General features: G+C 44.1%; 1 protein-coding gene across 4 annotated transcripts in view; it reads right to left on the reverse strand.

Annotated features, from left to right (window-relative positions):
- Nucleotides 1–26576, reverse strand: part of cherp (calcium homeostasis endoplasmic reticulum protein) — a 79090-nt gene that overhangs the window by 17390 nt on the left and 35124 nt on the right. For 3 of the 4 annotated variants that reach the window (XM_073068862.1, XM_073068865.1, XM_073068863.1), the window contains exons 8-12: nt 26210–26477; nt 25300–25460; nt 17496–17925; nt 12243–12484; nt 1000–1133 (exon numbers count right to left, since the gene is read on the reverse strand). In XM_073068862.1, coding sequence (XP_072924963.1) covers nt 1000–1133; nt 12243–12484; nt 17496–17925; nt 25300–25460; nt 26210–26477 — 1235 coding nt within the window. The remainder of the gene's footprint in view (nt 1–999; nt 1134–12242; nt 12485–17495; nt 17926–25299; nt 25461–26209; nt 26478–26576) is intronic. The other variant, XM_073068864.1, reaches the window with a different exon arrangement.

Here is a 26576-nt window from a genome sequence, read left to right on the forward strand (position 1 = left end):
ATATAGGTGATAAGTCACTTCCAAGTGGCTAATACACTCAATTTCGTTTCTAAAAGGGTTTATCTAACGAATTTAATATTAAACACACAGCGTATATTTTCCCTGCGTGAATATAGTGATAAGTCAATTATAACTCACTAATAAGTCAGTAGCATCATAACATTTTAAGTAATGTTTGGATATTAAATACACAGCGCATATTTTCCTCATAGGAACATATAAAATCATTGGGACACACCAGTGAGAGGACAAGGCAAGGGCCGGAGGCCCTGTACTGGGGCCGCGGCAGTCGCAGTCTGGAGAGAGCGGCCAACAAAAGTTTGGCTCAAGGGATGACTTTCAGTAGAACGCAGTGAGGTAGCTGCTCTGCTACTTACGAAATCCTGAGCCTGAATTAGGTCATCTGCGAATATTTTAGCACCGGGTTCCCCACAAACATTTGGTGTGCTAAACAGGCTAGAGGCGGCGCCCATCTGTCCACGCTCCAAGCCAGTATCAACGGCACTTCTCTCAAGGCGGCCGGTTACCCAAGGCCAACCAGTGATCCCTGGCGCTAAGGTATCACTGTGTTCAGGTGACTGATAACCTCGCGTGGATAATGACTTTGTGTGCGTAATGCCCTCGTATGCGTTCAAGTTCAACAGTGGGCGTGATAGGGAATGAGGAAAGGTGCAGCTGACTCGTGTCATTTCATATCGCCAAATCATTTCGTTTCCTTGCGGCCTGGTAGCACATGCTTTGCAGCCCAGTGGTTGGGGACCGCCGGCCTGCATGATACTGAATAAGACACAAAAACTATTCTGATACAGATTTTCATGAAGATGGTAGAAGGGTTGTTATTTTAATCCACGAAGGTGAATATGTTGCATTTAAGAAAAATGGTCTGTTTCAGCAGCACTTTTCCTTTCACTGAACCCAACACATGATCAATAACAGCAAACATTTCTTACCAAGCAGACAGAGGGTAATGACAATGTGTAATCTTTACAATTCACCTACCTATTTCTTGGTCTGTCATGAGATGGTGGACTATAAAATGCCTCAACTGCAGCAAGCAACCTCTCATTAGGTGGCATTGGAGGTGGAAGTCGCATATCTTTAGGTTCCAGAGCCTTGTAGTCATAGTCTTCTAACTATTACAAACAAATGATAAGTAATCCACAATCCAAAGTTAGTACCATGTCTGTAGCTGGTTTGTTGCTTCTCACCTTCATACATGAATAATTTTCAGAAAAAAACTGAGGAAACAAACAAAAAAAGGGAGCTCACTGCCAACATTTTAACGAGGATATTTAAATAAAATGTGTGCACAGTTCCGGTCACTTCACTTTAGTAAGTATGTGGTTCAGCAAGACAGTTGAGAAAAGAATTTCAAAGACGTTGCCTGCATTGGAGGGTTTGAGTTATCAGAAAAAAATGGATAGACTAAGTCTGTTTTAGCTAGAGAAAAGGAAGCACGGAGAGGTGACATGACAGAAAAATATAACATTATGAGAGGCATAGACAAGGTAGATAGCCAGTATATTTTCCCATGTTAGAAATGTCTAAATTAGAGGTCATAGGTTTAAGGTGAGAGGGAGGATCTGAGTACTTATAAAGAGTAGTTGGTATTTGGAATGAGTTGCCAGAGGTGGTGTAGAGAAAGAAACAGTAATAACATTTAAGCAACATCTTGACGGGTACTTGAATGAGCAGGGCATAGAGAGAGAGACAGAGAGAGAGAGAGAGGGGGAGATAAGGAATTATTGCAGGCAAATGGGATTGATATAAAAGGCATAATAAGCCTGCTTCAATGCTGTAAATCTCTACAACTCAAAGAGACCTCAACATCAAGAAATATTTTGTTCACTTTGGAGAAGTGAATACATAATTCAGATCGGAACAAGTGCAGTAGAGGGAACGCTAAATATTTTAGAGAGAGATTAAATCAGGTCCTAGACTTGTCCTTGCAGGTGACTCCTTGGGGATTTCTTCTAGAGTCATGAAAGAGTGGCACCTCAACCAATATTAGCATTCCAACTTTACTGTTATTTATTTTACTGCTATTGTACAACTTGCTATTTCACTCATAACGTGTCTACATTCTAGTAACTACATGGCAAGGTACTACACTGCTTAGAAATTCCCTTCCTTGAATAAAGGAACAACATCCGCAACCCTCCAATCCTCCAGAACCTCTCCCATCCCCATTGATGATTCAAAGATCATCATCAGAGGCTCAACAATCTCCTCCCTTGTCTCCCACAGTAGCCTGGGGTACATCTCATCCGGTCCCAGCGACTTATCCAACTTGATGCTTTCCAAAAGCTCCAGCACATCCTCTTTCTTAATATCCGCTGCAAGTCACCACTACAGTCACCAAGATCCCTTTCCATAGTGAATACTGAAGTAAAGATTCATTAAGTACCTCTGTTATTTCCTCCAATTCCATACACACCTTCCCACTGTCACACTTGATAGGTCCTATTCTGTCACGTCTCATCCTCTTGCTCTTCACATACTTGTAGAATGCCTTGGGGTTTTCCTTAATCCTGCCCGCCAAGGCCAAGGCCCCTTCTGGCTCTCCTAATTTCCTTTTTAAGCTCCTTATATTCTTCTAGATCTCTAACATTACCTAGTCTCTGAACCTTTTGTAAGCTTTTCTTTTCTTCTTGACTAGATTTATTACAGCCTGTACCTTACCATAACTTCCCTGTCTCACTGGAACGTACCTATGCAGAGCTCCACACAAATATCCCCTGAACATTTGCGACATTTCTTCCATATTTTTCCAAGAACATCTGTTCCCAACTGAAGCTTCCAATTTCTTGCCTGATAGCCTCATAATTCCCTTTACTCCAATTAAACGCTTTTCTAACTTGTTTGTTCCTATCTCTCTCCAATGCTATTGTAAAGGAGATAGAATTATGATCACCAAAATGCTCTCCCACTGAGAGATCTGACCAGGTTCATTTCTCAATACCAGATCAAGTACAGTCTCTCCTCTTATAGGCTTATCTACATATTGTGTCAAGAAACCTTTCTGAACACACCTAACAAACTTCACCCCATCTAAACCCCTTGCTCTAGGGAGATGCCAATCGATATTTGGGAAATTAAAATCTCCCATCACGACAACTCTGGATTACATCTTTCCAGGATTTGTTTCTCTATCTGCTCCTTGATATCCCTGTTACTATTGGGCGGCCTATAAAAAACACCCAGTAAAGTTATTGATCCCTTCCTGTTCCTAACCTCCTCCCACAGAGACTCCGTAGACAATCCCTCCATGATGTCCACCTTTTCTGCAGCCGTGACACTATCTCTGATCAACAGTGCCATGCCCCCACCTCTTTTGCCTCCCTCTCTGTCCTTTCTGAAACATCTAAAATCTGGCACTTGAAGTAACCATTCCTGTCCCTGAGCCATCCAAGTCTCTGTAACAGTCACCATATCGTATCTACAAGTACTGATTCACACATTTAGCTCATCCGCTTTGTTTCACAATACTCCTTGCGTTAAAATAAACACATCTGAAACCGTCCATCAGAGCACGTCCCTTCTGTATCACCTGCCTATCCCCCCTCACACACTGTCTCTGAGCTTCCTCTATTTGTGAGCCACCGCCTCTTCCCCAGTCTCGTCAGTTCAGTTCCCACCCCCAACAATTCTAGTTTAAACTCTCCCCAGTAGTCTTAGCAAACCTCCCCGCCAGGATATTGGTCCCCCTGGGATTCAAGTGCAACCCATCCTTTTTGTACAGGTCACAACTGTCTCAAAAGAGGTCACAATGATCCAGAAATCGGAATCCCTGCCCCCACTCCAATCCTTCAGCCATGCATTTATCCTCCACCTCGTTCTATTCCTATTCTCACTGTCACGTGGCACAGGCAGTAATCCCGAGAGTACTACCTTGGCGGTCCTGCTTCTAAAATTCCTACCTAACTCCCTGTAGTCTTTCTTCAGGACCTCTTCCCTTTTCCTACCTACGTCATTGGTACCAATATGTACCACGATCTCTGGCAGTTCTCCCTCCCACTGCCGGATATCTTAGATGCGATCTGAAACATCCTGGACCCTGGCACCTGGGAGGCAAACTACCATCCGAATTTCTTTGCTGTGTCCACAGAAAAGCCTGCCTGACCCCCTAACTATCGAGGACCCTATCACTACTGCCTTCCTCTTCCTTTCCCTACCCTTATGAGCCATAGTGAGAATGTGAAGAAGGGGTGGGCGATCTGGAATGTGTAGAAGGGGTGGGCGAGGGGTAAGTGTAGCAAAATATGTAGATAGGACCAGGGAGAGGACACATCATTGGGGAAGTGTAGGAGGACAGGGAAGAGGTAGCTAAAATAAGATGCCAGACAGCATGTGGCAACCACAAAGAAGAGGAACCTTGCGACCACAAGACAACGTGTTCGGCAAAGTACTTTGAGCTATATACCTATTTCGAGTGTTTTGCTTGCGTCCATACCCATTCCAAGTATTACACTTGCGTCTATGCTTATTCCGAGTATTTTGCGTACTTAGCTATGCAAAAGCCAATCAATTGATGAATTTGAATCGGTAACCATATTTGTGAATGTAGTACCCTGCTTTTGGGTATAAGTATGACCTTTGTAAACCGACAAATTGGGAGTTGGCTACCTTACGCCCGAAGTGCGTGGGGCTGCCAACTCCTCTCTGAATAAAAACCGTTTCAGAGGTAATTTCGTGTCTCTGGTGTTTTTCCTCAACTGAGCAGGTTAATAATTTCAGGTTAACAATTTGGCGAGCCGAGCCGGGAGCCAAACAGTTGGCAGTTCAGGATCCGGTGTAAGAGATCGGCAGGCTGGTACAAGCGGGTTGAGACGGAAGGGCCCTCCGAGAGATTTTTCTCAGTCTCTCTCTCCCTCTCTGACTCTCCATTCCGACCCCTTCAGCTCCGGCTGACCATCCTACGGCCTCCACAGACAAAACGGAGAACCTCAGTTGGGAGACACGGATAACAGGTAAGAATTGCATAGAGTTTGGGGTTCGAGTCCCCTGGTTTAAGAAGCTGGGGTTAGAGGCTCTGCATAGAGTTTGGGGTTCGAGTCCCCTGGTTTAAGAAGTTGGGGTTAGAGGCCCTGCATAGAGTTTGGGGTTCGAGTCCCCTGGTTTAAGAAGTTGGGGTTAGAGGCCCTGCATAGAGTTTGGGGTTCGAATCCCCTGGTTTAAGAAGCTGGGGTTAGAGGCTCTGCATAGAGTTTGGGGTTCGAGTCCCCTGGTTTAAGAAGTTTGGGTTAGAGGCCCTGCATAGAGTTTGGGGTTCGAGTCCCCGGTTTAAGAAGTTGAGGTTAGAGGCCCTGCATAGAGTTTGGGGTTCGAGTCCCCTGGTTTAAGAAGTTGGGGTTAGAGGCCCTGCATAGAGTTTGGGGTTCGAGTCCCCTGGTTTAAGAAGTTGGGGTTAGAGGCCCTGCATAGAGTTTGGGGTTCAAGTCCCCGGTATAGGAAGCGGGGTGAGAGTCCCTGCGTGGGGTTTGGGGTTGGAAGCTGCGGAGCAATACATATTTAATTTGATTAAGGTCTGGTTCCAACATCTAACTGAAACTGCATCCTGCCTTAGACTGGTTGTTAAGAGCAGAAATCTGCCACGCGAAGGTCAGGAAACTGAAGTGGATGCGAGAGTAAGTTACCAAAATGGGCCAGACTCCGGATAAATCAGGACCAAATACACCATTATGGAAAATGTGTAAAAAAATTCCCTGAAAACGAGAAAGATTTACGGAGACTGAGCGCATGGATGAATAAGAAGTTGGGGAATGAATTTTGGCCATTAGGGGGAACCTGGGATCTTGAGAAGTGTAAGTGAGCAGAGGGACAGGTGTGGCGACAAAATGTCTCACAGAAATGGAAAGATCTAATTATGAGTGGTATACCGTGGCCAGTAGACTTAATGAGCACTCCCGCCAGACCTCCTGGGAGGTGAATGCAAAAAATAGAAAGATACCCATCAATGATAGTGACGGAAAACCCAGGGGCTGGCCGGTACTGAAGGCCTTATGTGAAATCTATGATGAACAGCGTAGGATTGATGATCATAATGTAAAACTTGGTGATAAAAGGCCGGCACCGGATATGACTGGGCTGCAGACCCTATTTGACCCTAATGATGACACTGAGGAGGAGGAGCAGCAGGTCCCTTCGCCTGCGGGGGCTGCGAATCCTGTCCCGCCTGTACCTTTGGAACCTTCTGCTCCCCCTGTGCCCTTGACCCATGATCGCCCCCCCCCCCCCGAATGCACTCCCAACCCCAAGTCCATGGTTCACTAACCCCATTGCGGCCCGTACCCGAGCTAAAACCAGGAAAGGGGACACACAAGGTACTAAACCTGCGATCCCTAAGAACCGCATGGCTCATAAATGGACTACAAGACAGAACCTCTGTGTGGGTGACGGCCCATTGATAGACCCCCAAGGGGACGAGTTTGACCCTGACTCAGACTTTACCACCTTTAGTGATGATACTGACCCCAAGGATAATCCTGACACAGCCCTTGCTCGAAAGTACCCTGATTGGCCCTACCCCACCAAAGATCTGGGTAGATCCAAGCCCCCCCCACCCCCCCGACAGATGCCAAAGCGAGAGGTCCCTAACCCTCGTCACAATCCAGCCCAGGCTGAGGATGCTGTGCAAAATCCCTTGACTGTTTCTGTGTATACCCCCTGGAAGCCCAATGAAATGCTGGTAGTGATGCAGGGTGCTCCGGACAGAAAGCAGAAACCGGAGGAGTTTATTGAATATTTGCTGAGTACTATTAAGATCTACAGGGCGACCCCAAGGGATCTTTTTAGTTTCCCTGCATCAACCAGTGACAGTCTACTCTTCCCATGCGGTAACTGCCCTTCTAACCATGCACCAACTCAACATCTCACTCAGGCAAGACTCAGCCGCTACGAGATTGCTCTTCTCCATAATCCGTTGCTGACGTTCACCTATTGTACTACACTTAACCCTGCTACCTTTGTGGATCACCCGCCCGACCTTCTATCCGAGCCTTCCCACTCCTGCGTAGAGCGAAACCACTTCCTCATTTCCCCGCGGCCAGACCTCCAGGACATTGAGTTCGACAATCCGGACCTGCTACTTTTTGTGGACGGCTCGTCCTCTGTCTCCCCGGATGGTGTCTGGCAATCAGGTTATGCCATTGTGACCCCACACACCACCTTGGAGGCGGCAGCCTTCCACCCACCAGTCTCGGCCCAACAGGCTGAGCTTTTCGCCCTCACTCGCGCATGCATCCTCGCCTCGGGTCAGACAGCCAATATTTACACGGATTCACGCTATGCATTTGGGGTCACTCACGATTTTGGTACGCTATGGGCGCAGCGGGGCTTCCAAACGTCGGCTGGCAAAAGCATTGCCAACATTGACAATTTGCTCAAAGCCATCCAGCTCCCCGGTAAGCTTGCTATTATAAAATGTGCCGCCCACTTATCCGATGACTCTCCCGTTAGTAAAGGCAATGCCAGGGCAGACCTGGCAGCCAAGCGAGCCTCCTCCTCTAAAACAATAACTGTGGATTCGGCCCCACGCCTTCTGCCTGCCAGGCAGCCGGTTGATAGCCCAGGCATATCCGACATCACGCGATTACAGGGGGACGCCCCTGCAGCAGAGATTGATGTTTGGAAGAAACATGGTTGTATTATTAATAACACAATGGGCCTCTGGCAGACCCCAGCAGGCCAGACTTGTATTCCTGATCTCTCCTGCCTGTCCTGGTAGACCGCCTCCAGTCTGACACCCACCTCCACAAGGAGGGAATGTGTATTAAAAACATGGTGGTCCCCCAGTTTGAATGAGGCAGCGGAGAGACGGGCAAGGGGTTGCTTAATTTGCCATAAAGTAAACACGGGTAAATCTATTAGATGTGATAAAGGGTGCACCCCAACCCCAGCAGGACCGTTTGACACATTATAAATGGACTTTATTGAGTTACCTAAGGTGAATTGTTACAAGTACTGTTTAGTTATAATTGACGTCTTCAATAAATGGATTGAAGCCTTCCCCACAACGAACAACAAGGCTTCCACGGTAGTGCGAATACTGCTGAAAGAAGTTATTCCTCGTTTTGGTATCCCACAAAGACTCTCATCTGATAACGGTCCGCACTTCATTAGGAAAGTAAACAAAGAACTCTGCGAAATACTAAAGATTGAACAATTCCACTGTGCCAATCACCCCCGAGCCGCAGGAATCGTGGAATGTGCAAACGGCACCCTGAAGGATAAACTAACTAAATTGACCCTTGAAGCAGGACTAAATTGGCTTAAAGTCCTTCCCCTGGCATTGTATCACATGCGCATTACACCTCAAACCGGTACCGGGCTAACTGCTGCTGAGATAGTTTACGGGTGCCCAAATAGAACGCCATGGGGCAGTGACCAAAATCCCCCGCCAATACAAGTAGATCTACAAATGATGGGCGAGGAATTGCAGTGTTACCTCAAGCATTTAACTTTGTCTCTTAAGTTTCTACATACTCAGGTGAAGGAAGCCTCAAGACCTGTTCCTGACAGAGAAGGCGAGTGGCAGGGAGCAGAACCAGGAGATTGGGTGTTAATAAGGAACTGGGATCGACCCAAGCTGGGACCCCAATGGAAAGGACCGTACCAGGTCCTCCTGCAGACCCCCTCTGCTGTCAAGGTGAAGGGACAAGAACGTTGGATTCATATGAGCGACTGCAAGCGCTGGACCACGGACCCGCTAGAAACTACAGATAAATGAAGGGACTGATAAACGAACTTGATTGAACTGTTGTGTGTTTAAATTCCTTTTTCCTTGTGGTGCCACATTCTTGAAACTGTACTCTGGTAATGGAAGGTAGGATGCTCTTGGTTATCTATATTCTTTTAGGGATAGTGGGGTATAGGGCAACGGTTGAGGGACGGCTAGACGAGGAACCAAAACCCCTAAAGAGATCGAAGGGGGACATTTCAAGGCAGAAAAGGGATTGGGGTTTCCCCAAAGGCCCCACCCTTGGAAGATCCTCCTCAGGGTTTATAAGTGATAACTATTTCCAAAACATGCACAAACAACTGTATGGCACTACAACCATCATTTGCTATCCCCACCCCGCCAGTGTCTCCTTGCTCTTTACCATTTTCCCGCATTGGGATCATGCCGATCAACCCTTCCGATGTGCCCCCGCCAGCAAAACATTGCCTGAGCGAAGGAGGGTGGAACTCACCTATTACTCTTCCACAGCCCCTGTCACGGACTGCCTATTTCCCCCGTCCATCAGTAAGCGGTCAAATCATGGACTCCTTCCACGGATGAGAAAAGATCTCTGATGAGAGGGGAATCCCAAACCCCCGAAGGGTGACTGAGTATATGAGAACTGCTACTTTGGAACAGGGTGGGGATGTTCAGACGTGTATGTCTCGAATGACGTCACCTGCCTCTCCAAGCTCTGTAGGAAAAGGGAGTGTCACCCCACCAAGGACCCCTTAGGGATATCTTGCTCTTGCCATGAGACACAGTGCCAGCCCCTGACCCAAGGGGTGCAACTCCTTTGTGGGGAGGGGAACCGCACCAACCTCCGGGTCAATGATCATATATTCCCACTACCTGACTATCGCAGGGGTACCAAACGAGCGTACCCCTCTGCCAGTGTGGGAGAGTGGAGCGACAACAAAAACCTAAAGGGTAAAGGTTGCACTGAGACCATGTATACCCTCCCGGGGTATATTTTTTCTTCTATAACGGCATTGCCACCAACTTCCTGGAGTACCCATACCCTTCCTCGGTGGCCTATGGCACTTTCCTCCCCACCGCGGTCCCTTGCCCTGGGACTTGGGGTCCTCTGTCCCACTCGTTTGGGAAGTACAAGAGAGAGGTCTCCCAAGAATTTTGTGCAGATTACCAAGTCCTGACCACCCTAACCGCAGGTCAGGTGGCCGGATACGGGGCAGCTGGCTTTCTCTCTTTGGGAGCATCAGGAGCCACTATGGCGGCCCACAATTGGAACTATCTGGCCTGTGGTCTCATGAGCCTTGGGAACGCCACCAGGGGAGCATTAAGACTCATAACTGACAGCCTTAACCAACTGCGACTCTTCATGCAAAACCGCTATGCACTTGATTACCTCCTCGCCAGGGAGGGTGGGCTCTGTGCTATCGTAAAGGACAAATGCATAATGGGGCTAGACGATGCTACTGCCAACATAACGCGGAATATGAACAAAATAGATGAACAGTTAGGATCCATTAAGGAAGGAACAGGTTGGGCAGGATGGAGGTACTGGGGACTAAGTGCATGGAGGGACTGGTTGATCAATGGGGCTATTTACGCGCTGACGGCTATTATAGGGATTTTTGTCTGTATCGCCATTGTCAAATGTGTCCTGAACCGCATGATGGCCTCGTTAGGGGACCTGCTGCCGGCTAAGCCATTGATGGTAGTACGAGCAACCGTCGAGGCCACCGAACTCCTCGAACCTGCACCAGAGGATTTTCACGATATTGATGAGTGATCATTTCATGATCACAGGAGGGAATGAGAATGTGAAGAGGGTAAGGGGTACGTGTAGAAGGGGTGGGCGAGGGGTAAGTGTAGCAAAATATGTAGACAGGACCAGGGAGAGGATACGTCATTGGGGAAGTGTAGGAGGACAGGGAAGAGGTAGCTAAAATAAGATGCCAGACAGCATGTGGCAACCACAAAGAAGAGGAACCTTGCGACCACAAGACAATATGTTCGGCAAAGTATTTTGAGCTATATACCTATTTCGAGTGTTTTGCTTGCGTCCATACCCATTCCAAGCATTACGCTTGCGTCTATGCTTATTCCGAGTATTTTGAGTGCTTAGCTATGCAATAGCAAATCAATTGATGAATTTGAATCGGTAACCATATTTGCGAATGTAGTACCCTGCTTTTGGGTATAAGTATGACCTTTGTAAACCGACAAATTGGGAGTTGGCTACCTTACGCCCGAAGTGCGTGGGGCTGCGAACTCCTCTCTGAATAAAATCCGTTTCAGAGGTAATTTTGTGTCTCTGGTGTTTTTCCTCAACTGAGCAGGTTAATAATTTCAGGGTAACAATTGGGCCAGACTCTGTGCCAGTAGCACGGCCACTATTGCTTCCCCCAGGTACGTGGTCCCCCTAACAGTACTCAAACAGGAGTACTTATTGTCAAGGGTATAGTCACAGGGGTACTCTCTAGTACCTGACTCTTCCTCTTCCCTGTCCTGTTACCCACTTGTTTGTCTCCCCTGGCCACAGTGTGACCACCTGCCTGTAACTCCTTTCTATCACCTCCTCACTTTCCCTGACCAGGCGAAGATCATCAAGCTGCATCTCCAGTTCCCTAACTCGGTCCCTTAGGAGCTGCAGCTCGACACACTGGGTGCAGATATGGCCATCTGGGAGGCTGGGAGACTCCAGGACCTACAGAACACTGACCTCACACACATACTACTTCCTTTCTGCAAATAACACAGGCAAAACTACCTCGCCTCATCCTGTTACTACCTAAGCCCGTTGAACCAAAGCCCTATCACTCTGCCTCCCTCTCAGTCCACTGCCTGCTGGATATGGCGGTCTTCTTTTTAAACCTTTCGCGCTCTACTGGCTGACGTTACACGCCTGCGCAGTCTTGCCTCTCTTTTACCCCGAGTAGTTAAACTGCCTTCGCTCCAGAAATCCTTAGCCGTTCACTCGCAGCCTTCTTGCTCCGAATCGAAAATCGCTGAAGATTCCTTGCCTTTTTAAACCTTTTGTGTTCTACTGGCTGACGTCATGCGCCTGCGCAGTCTTGCCTCTCTTTTACCCCGAGTAGTTAAACTGCCTTCGCTCCAGAAATCCTTAGTCGTTCACTCGCAGTCTTCTTGCTTCTTTGAAGTTTCTGTTCTCTGTCAATTTAAAGCTTATTTGCAATTCTACAACCAGTTACAAATAAATACTGTCCTTACCGATGCAGTTTAATTTTCAGTCTACCAATACCTTTAATTCCAATTTTAATCCAGGTTTAAAATCCCTTTTAAAGCCGTACCTCTCCTACTTCTGGTTCAAAGTCTCTTAACCATTCCCTCACCTTTCCTTTAATGCCATGCATAAAACAACCTTTGTTCCCCCCACCAAACAAAAAAAGAAAACATCAGCTCTTCCAATATCTCTTTGGGTCTACAATGTTTCTCTGAAATACTCTTATGGGGCACCTCAGTATTATAACTCTGTCATAAGCATCATTCAATACAGTTTGTTTGTCAGTAAAAGGTGGAGCAATAATTGGCTTACCTTCACCAGAGGTGCCATTAATCCTGCTGGGAGATCAAAATATGGCACATTGGGCACCAAACTAGGGTCATCGGGACTGATCTGTGGTGGAGGTGGCCCCTGGCGACGGATATGTGGAGGCTGTCCATTGAAACCTGGGGGAGGACCACCAAAATCCGGATGCTGGGGTCCACCCCAAGGAGGGGGTTCTCCCATTCCGGGTGGAGGTAATCTGTGTGGAGGATGGTGAGGGGGGCCCATATCTGGAAATATATGCAAAAAAAACGTTAAGTCAGATTTCTGTACCTTGTCTGGCCTTTTGAAAACATAACTAGCACTTAATCTAGAAATGGTGTCAAAGATATTTAAATGTACTTTTACTGAGGTTTGTGGCTGTAAAGGAACATTAGAATTTTCTAATGTAGATTTGATGAAATCATCAAGAATCTGGTCAACAGACGGTAAACGTACAAGGTGGTATGAAAACAAATTGTTGGGCTCAAATTTGCACCAAAACATGGTTTTCATTAAAAATCTTTTTATTTGAAGCACACATATAATTCTCAAAGCAAATACAGTGCCTTGGAAAAAATATTCAACCCCCACAACCATTTTCATATTTTACTGTCTCATTTTCTATATTTAAAATATATTGAAGTAGGATTTTTTGAGCTAATCTACAAAACATTGCACATAATACCAAATCAAAAGAAAAATTCTAAAACCTGTTAACAATTTACTAAAACTTAAAAAAACCAAAATTGTATAGCTGAAAAAGTATTCATCCGCTTTGTAATTATTACACTAACTTTTCTTGGTAGCAATATTTACTTTAACAACTCACCCAATTTGTTGATGTAGAAAATTGAAGGACCACCTGTTTTTAATGAATTCCTAGGAATAAACACTGCCTCCCCCCGGGTCACTGCAAGGTCCAACAGTATGACAGATTTTCAACAGACCAAAACAAAATGAAGACAAAAGAGGATTCAAGACAAGTCAGGGAAATGGTAATACAGAGGCACAAATCTGGGGAAGAATATTTTGGAGCTCAGCGCAGTCCATCATGAAAAAGTGGAAAAATATGAAACCACAGCCACACTGCCTTGGTCAAGCGCCCCTCTAAATTTGTTTGCTGGAGAAGAACAGCACTTGTAAGGAAGGCTACTGACATGGCAACAGACACTCTTGAGTGAGCTACCTACCTCTAAGGCCTTGCACAAAAAGGGTATTTATGGAAGAGTGGCAGGCAAGAAGCCTTGGCTAAAACAAAAATAGAAGATAGTGTAAAGATGTGAAGAAGGTCTTGCAGTCAGTGGAAGTTTTTGGCCTCAACATGTCATGTAAATCTAATACTCTGCATCAGCCAAGTAACACTAATCCCTACTGAAAAGTAAGGTGGCAGTAGCATTATGCTACGGGGCTGCTTTTCAACAACAGGGACTGGAAATCTGGGCAGGATTGATGAGAAGATGAATGCTACTAAATACAGAGAGAACCTGGATAAAAACCTGCTCTCTTCCACCAGAAAGCTTAAATTGGGAAGGAAGTTCATCTTTCAGCAGGACAACAACCCAAAGCACACTGTCAGGGCAACCATGAATTGGCTTCAAATGAAGAAAATTGATGTCCTTCTCCAAAGAGACAACTAGCTGTAATAGCTGTGAGAGGTGGTTCAACTAAGTACTGAGCAAAGGGGGATGAATACTTTTGAATTGCTGATATTTCAGTTTCTGGAATTTTAGTTTTACATGCTTTACAATTTTCCCTATATTTTGGGTTGAACTGTGAAATCATGCAATTCAGAAATAAAAATTCTCATTTAAAATTGATCAAAATCCCTAACTGTAATCCTCATTTATGTGTACATTCCCAAACCAAAAGCCGTGAATGAACCAGGAGGTATGTCGCCTACTAAAGGCTAGATCTGTGATATTCAAGGCTGGCAACCCAGGCCTGTGCCAGAAAACCAGGTATGACTCGCTGAGGGCTATTTCAAGGGCAAAGAGACAATTTTGAATGAGGTCGGAGGTGACACTGGACGTATGACAACTTTGGCAGGGTTTGCAAAACATTACTTCCTACAAAGCGAAACCCAATAGCATGAATGGCAGCAATGCTTCACTACCAAATGAACTCAGCACCTTCTATGCCTGCTTTGAAAGGGAGAATAACTACAGCTGCGAAGATCCCCACTGCAACTGGTGACCCTATGATCTCTGTCTTGGAGGCCGATGTTAGGCTGACTTTAAAGAAGGTGAACCCTCGCAAGGCAGAATGCCCCGAAGGAGTACCTGGTAAGGCTCTGAAAACTTGTGCCAACCAATTGGTGGGTGTATTCAAGGATATTTTCAACCTGTCACTTCTACGGGTGGAAGTTCCCACTTGCTTCAAAAACGCAACAATCATACAGGTGCCCAAGAAGAATAATGTGAGCTGCCTTAATGACTATTGCCCAGTAGCACTCATATCTACAGTGATGAAATACTTTGACAGGTTGGTCATGACTAGACTGAACTCCTGCCTCAGCAAAGACCTGGACCCACTGCAATTTGTCTATGGTCACAATAGGTCAATGGCAGACACAATCTGAATGGCTCTTCATGAAGCCTTAGACCACCTGGACAATATAAACACCTGTGTCAGGATGCTGTTCATCGTCTACAGCTCAGCATTTAATACCATCATTCCCACAATCTTGATTGAGAAGTTGTAGAACCTGGACCTCTGTACCTCATTCTGCAACTGAACCCTCGTCTTCCTAACCAGAAGACCACAATCTGTGTGGATTGGAGATAATATCTCCTTCTCACTGACAATCAACACTGGCACACCTCAGGGCTGTGTGCTTAGCCCACTGCTCTACTCTGTCTATATCCATGACTATGTGGCTAGGCATAGCTCAATTATCATCTATAAATTTGCTGATGATACAAGCATTGTTGGCAGAAGCTCAGATGGAGATGAGAGGGCGTATAGGAGTGAGCTATACCAACTGGTGGAGTAGTGTCGCAGAAACAACCTTGTATTCAACGTCAGTAAGACAAAAGAGCTGATTATGGACTTCAGGAAGGGTTAAGACAAAGGAACACATACCAATCATCACAGAGGGGTCATAAGTGGAGAGTGCGTAGTTTCAAGTTCCTGAGTGTCAAGATCTCTGAGGACCTAACCTGGTCCCAACATATTGATGCAGCTATAAAGGCAGCAAGATAGCTACTATACTTCATTAGGAGTTTGAAGAGATTTGGTATGTCAACAGAAACACTCGAAATTTTCTATAGATGTACCACGGACAGCATTCTGAAAGTCTGTATCACTGACTGGGAATGGGGTTGGGTGGGCTACTATGCAGGACCGAAGAAGTTGCAGAGGATCATAAATTTAGTCAGCTCCATCTTGGTTACTAGCCTACAAAGTACTTTACTGTCACCAAACAATTGATACTAGAGCGTACAATCATCACAGCGATATTTGATTCTGAGCTTCGCGCTCCTTGAAGTACAAATCAAAGTAAATATAATAAAAATTTAAATTATAAATCACAGTTAGAAAATAGAAAAGGGAAAGTAAGGTAGTGCAAGTTAGGTCCGGATATTTGGAAGGTCTGGGTCAGGATCTGTTCAGCAGTCTTAACACATTTGGAAAGAAGCTGTTCCCAAATCTGGCCGTACGAATCTTCATGCTCCTGAACCTTCTCCTGGAGGGAAGAGGGACAAAAAGTGTGTTGGCTGGGTGGGTTGTGTCCTTGATTATCCTGGACATCAAGGAGCGGTGTTTCAGAAAGGCAGCGTCCATTATTAAGGACCTCCAGCACCCAGGGCATACCCTTTTTTGCTGTTACCATCAGGTAGGAGGTACAGAAGCCTGAAGGCACACACTCAGCAATTCAGGAACAGCTCCTTCCCCTCTGCTACCTGATTCCTAAATGGAAATTAAACCCTTAGACACTACCTCACTTTTTTATATATTATTTGTCTTGCAAGATTTTTAATCTATTAAATATATGTATACTGTTATTTATTTTTGAATTTTATTTTATCATATATTTTAATAGTATTACTGTAATATTTATTATTATACATTTTTCTTCTATATTATGCATTGCATTGGACTGATGCTGCTAAGTTAACAAATTTCACGACACATGCCAGTGATAATAAATCTGATTCTGAACAACGGATTGAAGGCAGAATGCGTTTTTAAGGCACTATATGAACACAAATGATGATTTACCCCTTTGCACTCAACTCTGTTCTCCACCTGTACTTAAATTCAATACTTTCCATATTCGGGACTGTCATTATGCATACTTTCTTGCATCATAGAAAGATGTCATTTCAGCCCATCAAGTCAATGCCAGCTTACAGAAGAATCTTACTCTACATTAATTTTGTCTGCAACCTATTCTTCCTACATTCCAATCAACTCCTTTCAGATTCTGCCAATCACCTAGGGGAAACTTGCAGTGGGCAATTCACCAACCTTCATGTCTTTGAAAAGTGAGAGAAAACCAGATCATCCAGAGGAAACCCACACAGTCACTGGAAGACCACGCAGACCCCACATACAGACAAGCAAGGAGGCCAAATTTGAATTCAGGTCACTGGAGCTATGAATCAGCAGTCTTACCAGTTGTGACCCTGTGATGCCCTAAATAGAGCTCATTCAAAGACAGTATTCCTTTATAGGTTTGGAAGTAGGGCTCCTACCTTGGGGTCTGTAATGGACAGAAGAAACTGGAAAGTAAACATCTGCTTTGCACAGAATTTCCTGCAATTCTATGACATTGAAGCTGCTGTGTATTTGCCAATGACTCCTGCTTTGAATCAGAAGACTGAAGGATATTTTCTCTCAAAACTTGAAATCCAGACTGACTTTGAATCAATAGTGCTGCACAATCTCAGTTTCGCTCCTTTGATGGGACTTTAATATAAGTCTCTGTCTTCTAAGGAGAATGCAAAATATCCCGAGACATTATTTTGAAGATCAGGGCCGATTTCTAGACTTCCAGAACAAGATTTATCCTCCATTAAACATTCCTATAGTACTCTTTATGCTTTGTGCAAAATGCATTTCCTACATCCCTAAGGTAATTATATTTTAAAAGTTCTGAACTGGGCTGGAGAACTTTTTTAAGACATTGTGCAATAAGGAACACGAAGATTGATGCACAAAAACATATAGAAATGAAGTACTGAAATCAGCTTGAACCAACTGTAAAATGGAGAAAAAAATCATTATCAATCAGAACTCCTCTACACAACTACTTACCTGGTGGAAAGTCTCCCTGTTGATAGTCGAAATGGTGAGGGGGATAGGGGGGACGATCAAAGTGATGCCGTGGGGGGAAATCATCCTGCATGAACCGTGGTGGGATACGGTTGAAGTTGTGAGGATGTGGTGGCTGGTTAAATGGTGGGTGCTGCTGGTGTGGCTGGAAGGGGGGTTGCTGGCGGAAATGGGGAGGCCTCTGCATTCTAAATGGTGGATCTCGCTGCCCCCCCCAGGGGGGCTCATGCTGATTGTTCCAGGAGGGATCATACTGGTTATTCCAGGATGGCTCATGTTGATTGTTCCACGGAGCTTCCCGCTGGTTGTTCCAATTTTGTTCCCGCTGGTCGTTCCACATCCCTTCGTGGTTGTTATTCCAGGGCTGGCAATGAGGTGGTCCCTGGTGTGGAGGATTAAAACCCTGATCAAACTGGCAGTGGAGATAAAAAAAAGATACATTCTAATTGTTAACTGAACATTAAACTAATACGATTTAGTTGCAATTATTGACACTGTTCTGCATATTTTTAATAGAATCATATTAAGCAAGAGACACAAGGTTGATGATGGCTATTTTAATTTAGTCAAACTCATATAGCACAAGTGGGGCAGGTTTGGATTGAAGACCCAACTTATACCCTTGCCTGATTTAATGTACAGACTAATGACTACTTTGCTGTTATAGCTTGAGTACTAAAACATAATTAAGATACAAGTGGCCATATCAAGACAAGAAAAATCAAAGGGCAATTAGTTGGATTAAATGTCTATTTTAAACATACCTAACAGTCGTAATCTCTTTACAATGTTATAATAATAGATTACTGAGTGTAATGTGCAAAAAATATCAAATACTGAAAGGCCTGGATAGAATGGATGTTTCCATTCATAGGAGAGTTCTAGAATTTGAGGGCAAAGTCTCAGAACAAAGGGACATCCCTTTAAAATTGAGATGAAGAAGGCTGTGAAGGACATGTCATTGAATATATTTACGGCAGAAATTGATAGTTTCTTGATTGGTAAAGGGGTTAAGAGTTATAGGGAAAAGGAAGGAGAATAGGGCCGAAAAAAACAGCCATGATTAAATGACAGAGCAAATTCAACTGGCCCAATGATGGTCTAATTCTGCTCCTATATCTTATGGTCTAGAGTGATTAAAAAAAATTATTAGCAACTATTTACTGTATTATGCTTGTTTCTCCCAACAGTTAGTAGTTTTTGTATTCGCTCCCTTTTTAATCATACAATAAATAATTAACTACTAAAACCACTAAAATTATTTATTTAAAAACACAAAATGCTGGCAGAACTCAGCAGGCCAGACAGCATCTATGGGAAGGGGTAGTGACGATGTTTCAGGTTATTTAGCGATACAGTGTGCACCAACCAGCAACTTCCAATTTAACCATGATACCCCAGCAGGGTACCAGTTAGCGTGACACTATTATAGCTCAGGGTGTTGTGGAGTAAGGAGTTCAATTCCAGCGCTGTTCTGTAGTGTATCTCTGTATGTCCTCCCCATGGACTGCATGGGTTTTCTCCGTGTGCTCCGGTTTCCTCCAACAGTCCAAAGACATACTGTGTAGGTTAACTGATCATTGTAAACTGTCCCATGATTAGGTTAGAGTTAAATCGGGATTATTGGGGGTTGTCAGAACAGCACAGCTCGAAGGGCCAGAAGGGTCTACTCTGCACTATCTTTAAATATATAAAATAAAAAACTACGGCCTAATCACAGAACAATTTACAAGGACCAATTAACCTACTAACCGGTACATCTTTGAACTGTGGGAAGAAACTGGAGAAAACTCACACATTCCATGGGGAGGACATATAGACTTCTTGCAGATGATATTGGAATTGAATTCCAAACTCCAACACCCTGAGCTGTAATAGAGTCGTGCTAATTGCTACGCTACACTGACACACATTCAAAAGGTTCAAATCACCTGCAAAATGAGCAAGATGGATCACAAACCAAGAATGTTCACACATGTACGGACATTAGATAAATATACTGTACATTTACAATTAATAGTTTGCAACTGTTCATAATAACTACTTGTTAGTATAAATTTGGCTGTGGTATATATCAAATTTAGGTAATACATACTGAACTTAAGGCACAGACACATACCACCTGCACATGGAGTTCTCCATAATTTTCCCTGGCCTCTTCTCTAAGTAGTGGTGGCAATCCCCTAGCAGCCCTTTCCAGTAAAGGGAGAAATCATTCTCCCTTGCTTCCAGAACATGCTCCAACTTGTGAACAAATAAAGCTGTGAATGGGTTTCATGAAAGTAATATTCGTATATCAGGGAGTTCCTACAATCTGCCTTTGTACAATTTATCCATATTGTACAGCACCTGCTTACTCACTCAAGAGAAATCAATAAATGATGGAATAACAAAACATTGAACATAACAACACAGTGCAGACACTTCAGCCCAGGACTTTCTGTTGACATTTTAATTTATTCTAAAATCAATGTAACCCTTCTGTCCCATTCAGTGATGATTTATGTTCACTAAAAGCACTGATAAAATGATGACTATTAGCTGAAGCCATAGCTCATTGAATTGAGGACAAACGTTTGATCAGATGAGGCAATTGCTGAGCGATAAGGTAAAAATAATAAGGTTAAGAGGCAGCTACTTTATTAGCATGATGAGAATTAGAGCTGTCTCATGAGGATTTCTGTTGGGCCCTTAACTGAAAAAAAGAACTCTGACAAAGAGGACCATAAGAGGATAATAAGCATGAAAGGAGTGGGATAAAATGACAAAATGGATGATGGTGTATGGCAAAAGCAATATGATGCTAAGATAAGTAAAAGTAAAAGAATTAAGGTCTGTGTTCAAGATTAAACAGGCTAAACTTTGTGGCAGTTTTACAGAGTTAGACTGCGACCAATCACCAAGGATTTATCGAAAAGGATGAATAAAATTAACGCAAGTCGAAGGGGAGTGGACATTGCTTTGAGTGGGTCAGTGTCAGGAGTAGTTTTGGCTCATCAGGCTTGGGTGAAGTAAAGTATCTGGAGAGTTTCCCTTTTTGTTCTTAATTCTTCATTCCTTATCTGTTAAGGCAAAATAGTGTAGTGAGAATGGCTCCAGGGGCAGTGTTTTGTTCTGTGTGTAGATGTGGGAATTCTGGGAGACCTCCCAGATAAATACATCTGCACCAGCTGCGCTGAGCTGCAGATCCTCAGAAAACATATTAAAGAACTGGAGCTGCAGCTTGATGACCTTCAGCTCATAAGGGAGAATGAGAAGCTGATAGACAGGAGCAATAGGGAGTGGTGTCCTCTGTGTTGCAGGACACAGATAACTGGGTGAACGTCAAGAGAAGGAAGGGCAATGCACAGCCAGTGCAGAGTACCATTGAGGCCATTCCCCTCAATAATCAGTATATTACTTCACCTACCGTTGAGGGGCCGACCTACTGGGGGGAGCCGCAGTGACTAGGTGGATCTCTGGCACTGAGCCTGGTGCAGTCACTCAGAAGAAAAGAGAGGTGAAGACGACTGCAGTGATGATAGGAGATTCCAGTCAGAGGAACAGAGTTGAGATTTTGTGGGCACGGTTAGAGACCTCCGGATGGTACGTTGCCTTCCAGGTGCCAGGGTGAGCAACCTCAAGTCTTGGTACATATTGGCACCAATGACACAGGTTGAAATGATGAGAAGGTCGTGAAGGGAGATTTTAGGGAGCTATGGAGCAATCTGAAAAACAGTGCAGTATTCTCTCCATTGTTGCACGTGCCACATGCCAGTGAGGGTAGGAATAGGATGATTTGGTAGGTGAATACATGGTTGAGGAACTGGTACAAGGGCAGGGGTTCAGATTTATGGATCATTAGGATCCCTTCTGCTGAAGGTATGACCTACACAAAAAGGACAGGTTACAAGTGAATATCCTTGTGGGCACACTTGCTGGAGTTGTTTGGGAGGGTTTAAACCACTTTGGCAGGGAAATGAGAACCTGAGTGATAGTGCTGAGGATTAAGTCAACAGGCCAAGTTGAAATGTAAAAGGTAAACAAAATCAGAAAGGGTGAAAACAGGACTGAAGGTGGAAAAGGATCTTGTGTTTTTCCAGTGTATATGACTAATAAACTCTTCCAGACAGGAACAGGTATCAATTATAACCGCTGTTAAACTGCCATCTTCATCAGGGATGATGCCTGGGAATGTCTAGTTCAGTGGTATTTATACCCCTGTAGTCCGTCTCATATGATTAGTTAGGCCTCATCTAATTAGGTTTCAGTTCTTCGTCTTTGTTAAAATTATTTTCCTTCAATTTTATTTCATTGTCTTCCTTTACCAGGCAGCCCCAAGGAAGCCACTGGCACAGCTCAGTAGCTATGTGCCTAAGTTAATCCGATGGCCATGCCAATGCAGCGAAATCAATCAGTCCCTTAAAAGGGCTGATGGAAAAACCAGGAAGCCCAACAACAAGGAGTTTGCCAGTCTTCCCTATATTTCTACAGTTTCTGGAAGGATCGCCAGGATCCTGAAAAACATATCTGATTAATACCATCCACATACTGGTAAGGAATCTCAAATCACAGCTTATGTGGGTCAAAGATAACCTGAGACTCAGATCAGCTGGTGTTTACAGGATTCCCTGTGAATGTGGGGCAGCGTAAATTGGCCAGATGGGATGCACGGTGGAAAATGCATCAAGGAGCACAAGAGTTGTATCTTTTTGGATTACCCACAGAAATCGGTGGTAGCAGAACACTGCATTCACGATAGCCATAGGATTGACTTCAGTGGCACAAAACTACTGTGCCACACCAATGGCTTTTGGAACACCTGGTAAAGGAAGCCATCAAAGAATTTTAACAAAGACAAAGATCTCACTCTAAGTAAGAATTGGAATTCCTTTGCAACCAAGGTAGGAAAGCGGGGACTTAATTGGATGAGGACTAAACAATCAGGAGGGACGGATTACGGGGGTATAAATACCATTGGACTAGACATGCCCTAGCATCATTCCAGATGAATATGGCAGAGCTGTCATTGAAACATCAGTTAAAATTGATTCCTGTACCTGGCTGGAAGCCCGAAAAGAGTTTATTAGGATTGAAAGTGTTATATTTGAATATGTACAGTATATTGAATAAAGTAGATGAACTTGTAGCACAGTTACTGATTGGCATGTATGACATTGTGGGCATCACTGAATCGAAAGGACAGGCAGGTAGGCAGAGGGGGTGGGGTGGCTCTGTTGATAAAAAATGAAATCAAATCATTAGAAAAAAGTGACATAGGATCTAAAAGTGTTGAATCGTTGTGGGCTAAACTGCAAGGGTAAAAAAGATCCTGATGGGAGTTATATACAGACCCTCAAACAGCAATAAGGATATGATCTACAAATTGCAATGGGAGATAGAAAATGCATCCCTAAAGGGCAATGTAACAACAGTCATGGGGGATTTCAATATACAGGTTGATTGGGAAAATCGGATTGGTGCTGGATCCCAAAAGGGAAAATTTCTAGAATGCCAATGGAATGGCTTTTTAGAGCAGTTCGTGGTCGAGCGCATTAGGGGATCAGCTATTCTGGATTGGGTGTTGTGCAACGAACTAGAATTGATTAAGCATCTTAAGGTAAAGGAACCCTTAGGGGCCAGTAATCATAATATGATAGAATTCACCCTGTAATTTCAGGAGAAGCTTAAGTTAGATGTATCAGTATTACAGTGGAGTAAAGGAATTAGAGAGGCATGAGAGAGGAGTTGACAGAATTGATTAGAAAAGAACTTGGACAGGGATGTCAGCAGAGCAGCAATGGCTGGAATTTCTGGAAGTAATTCAGAAGGCATGGGATATATACATCCCAAAGAAGTAGCAGTATTCTAAAGGCCAGATGACAGAACTCGTGTCTAACAAAAGAAGTCAAAGCCAACAAAAAAGCCAAAGAGAGGGCATATAATAGAGCAAAAATTAGTGGGAAGTTAAAGGATTAGCTTTTGAAAGCCAACAGAAGGCAACTTAAAAAGTAATTAAGGAGGAGAATATCGAATACGAATGTAAGCTAGCCAATAATATTAAAGAGGGAGAGGATACCAAAAGTTTCTTCAGATACATAAAGTCACTTGGACCAGATGGTATACACCCCAGGGTTCTAAAAGACGTGACTGAAGAGACTAGAGAGGCTTTAGTAAAGACCTTTCAAGAATCAACTGATTCTGGCATGGTTCCAGAGGAGTGAAAAATTGCAAATGTCACCACACTCTTCAAGAAGGAAGAGAGGCAGAAATAATGAAATTATAAGCCTGTTAGTCTGACCTCAGTGGTTGGGAGGATGTTGGAGTCCATTGTTAAGGATGTGATTTTGGGGTACTTGGAGGCACATGATAAAATAGGCCATAGTCAGTGTGGTTTCCTCAAGGAAAAAGTTTATCTGACAAATCTGTTGGAATTCTTTGAGGAAATAACAAGTAGGATTGACAAAGGAGAATCAGTGGACATTATGTATTTGGATTTTCAGAAGACCTTTGACAAGGTAACAAATGTGAGGCTGCTTAACAAGTTTGAGTGTCCATGGTATTATAGGAAAGATACTACCATGGATAAAGCTGAGGCTGATTGCCAGGAGATAAAGAATGAAATGTGGTGAGTCTATATACTCACCACATAGGACCTCTTCCCCTTTTCTGCGTATGTCATTGGTGCGAATGAGCATCACGACCTCTGGCAGTTCCTCCTTCCCTTTGAGAATATTCTGCAGTCTCTCCGAAATATCAAGGACCCCAGTACTCGGGAGGTAACACACCATCCTGGAGTCTCTTCTGCGGCCACACAATCACCTATCCCCCCAACTATCAAGACCCCTATAACTACAGCATTGCCCGACTTTACCCTTCCCTATCGAGCCTCAGAGCTGCTGCCATGATCTGATGTGTCATCCCCGCATAACAGTATCCAAAGAGGCATACTTGTTGCTAAGGTGAATGGGCACAGGAGAATCCTGTACTGACCTCTTAATCCCCTTCCTTCTCCCAGTGGTCACCCATCTACTGTCTGAAGCCTGTAGTCTGGATGTGACCATCTCTTCAAAAGACTTGCCTATAATATCTTCAGCCTCCCGAATGATCCTGAGTATATCCAACTCCAGCTCCATCTCCATGACCTGGTCAGTCAGGTGCTGAAGTTGGGTGCACTTCCCACAGATGTAGTCATCAGGAATAGCATCAGGTATCCTGAATTCCCACATCTGACAGGAGCATTCCAAACTGACTACTCTATACAAAAAAGAAAAAGGTTTACCTCTTCTTAACTTTGCCTTCACCTGTTCATGCTGAAGCCTGTTAAGCCAAAGCCTTAACATTCTATCACTGGCACACTCAAACAATGGCTGCTCCACTTGAGCCTGCCTTCCTTTTATTTGTAGCTGAGTTTAAAGACCTTTGATGATCTGCTCCCTTTATTCTCTCTCTCCCCCGATTTTCTTAGGGCAATGACACCAATGCTCACACATGCCTGAGCCACCAAAAAAAGACCAGATTTACCCATGTCTGCTCTTTTTATACTCGCACTCCAAACTTCGGTAGGCCCCTGATGCCGACACTTTACTTGCCTGTGCAGCCCAATTTTTCATTGTAGACTTCATCAATTGAAAATACACTGGGAACAAAAGAGCCCCAGTCAAAAAAAAACAACAAAGTAACTCAAGGAATATTACTTTATTTCTGCTATAATGAATTAGCCCTATTCCAAAACTTGCCCACTGATTTATCAGTTTCATGTATGCATTGTGCTCATCACTATTGGAGGTGTTCCCTTAATCAGTACCTGCTGTTGCTGCCCCCAGAGTGGCATTGCAGGTCGTTCAAACCAAGGTGGCTTGGAAGAAGAGTGTTCATGCTGCCCAGGTCCTCGCTGTCCCCCTGGAGGGGGCTCCTGTCCTCCAGTTGGCACATTTTCAGGAAGGGGATGAGGTGGCTTGGCTTCCTCTGTAACATACACAGGTTTTAAAATTTGATTGCTCACAAACACTACGTAAACACATCTTCAGAATATCCCAGAGAGCTCACATTCCATGTCACAGAATATATAAGAGCAAGAGGTTGGGTATTAAGTCAAAAGTTATCGATGGGCTATGAACAGTCCTGTACCATGAAAAAAATGGCCTTTCCATCACACTTTGCATAATAGCACTTCAGGGTCAACTACCATCACAAACACTGACCCTGCTCTATGGGACTCAACATGCAGCATAAAACTTTTAAGTAACCTTGTGAGGGAATAAATGTGGGTCCTTCAATCCGAGGAGTGTATATTTAAAACATTTTCACTGTCACAAAAGGGAAAAATCGCCTCACACTACTTGCATTTGTGACAACTGAAATTTGTCCCATTTATTATCCTGTTCAGTACTAGAAAACTGCAAGCATATTCACTGATTCAAAGGGACTCAGTCAGCTCCTACTCATTTCAAAATTTAAAATTTTTGATGAGCTAGCAGAAGATTTGCTGAACAAATATGGACTTCCAAGAATTGCACTTACAAAAAGAATAAAAATATATAAATAAAAAGAATATTAATTGACAGTATTAATCAGCAACAATAAAAAGAATATTAATCCAAACTTCATTTTGCATACAGCTCTTTGATCTTATCTTAATTTTTAATATTACAAAGAAAAAACATTTTGTCAGCCCCATTCCTCCAAATTCCATACAATTTCTTCTGCTACTACACCTGTTGAGTCTGTTGGAGAGAGAGCTGGCAGGTCCTGACTCTGGGGCAATGGGATGTGGGGTGGCGGTGCCTCAGGTTCCAATAGCGGCTGTGGTTGTGGCTGTGACTGAGGCTGGGGCTGTGGCTGCGGCTGAGGAGGCTGCGTATGTTGATGTTTGGTGAGACTGTCCACAAACTCCTGATGTTGTGCCTTCAGGGTTTGGATCTGCTGCTGGAATGCCATTTGAATAGGTTGGACCACAGCAGCAAACTCCGTAATGAGAGATGCCTGTGGAATGCATCATCAGCAAGACAAATTTAAAATTAGCTGAAACCAAAACAGAGTAAGAGTCTCAAGTGATACATTCTCACCAGAAGAGTTTTTTTT

Source organism: Hemitrygon akajei, chromosome 16, assembly GCF_048418815.1.
Source record: "Hemitrygon akajei chromosome 16, sHemAka1.3, whole genome shotgun sequence".
Classification (NCBI taxonomy): domain Eukaryota; kingdom Metazoa; phylum Chordata; class Chondrichthyes; order Myliobatiformes; family Dasyatidae; genus Hemitrygon; species Hemitrygon akajei.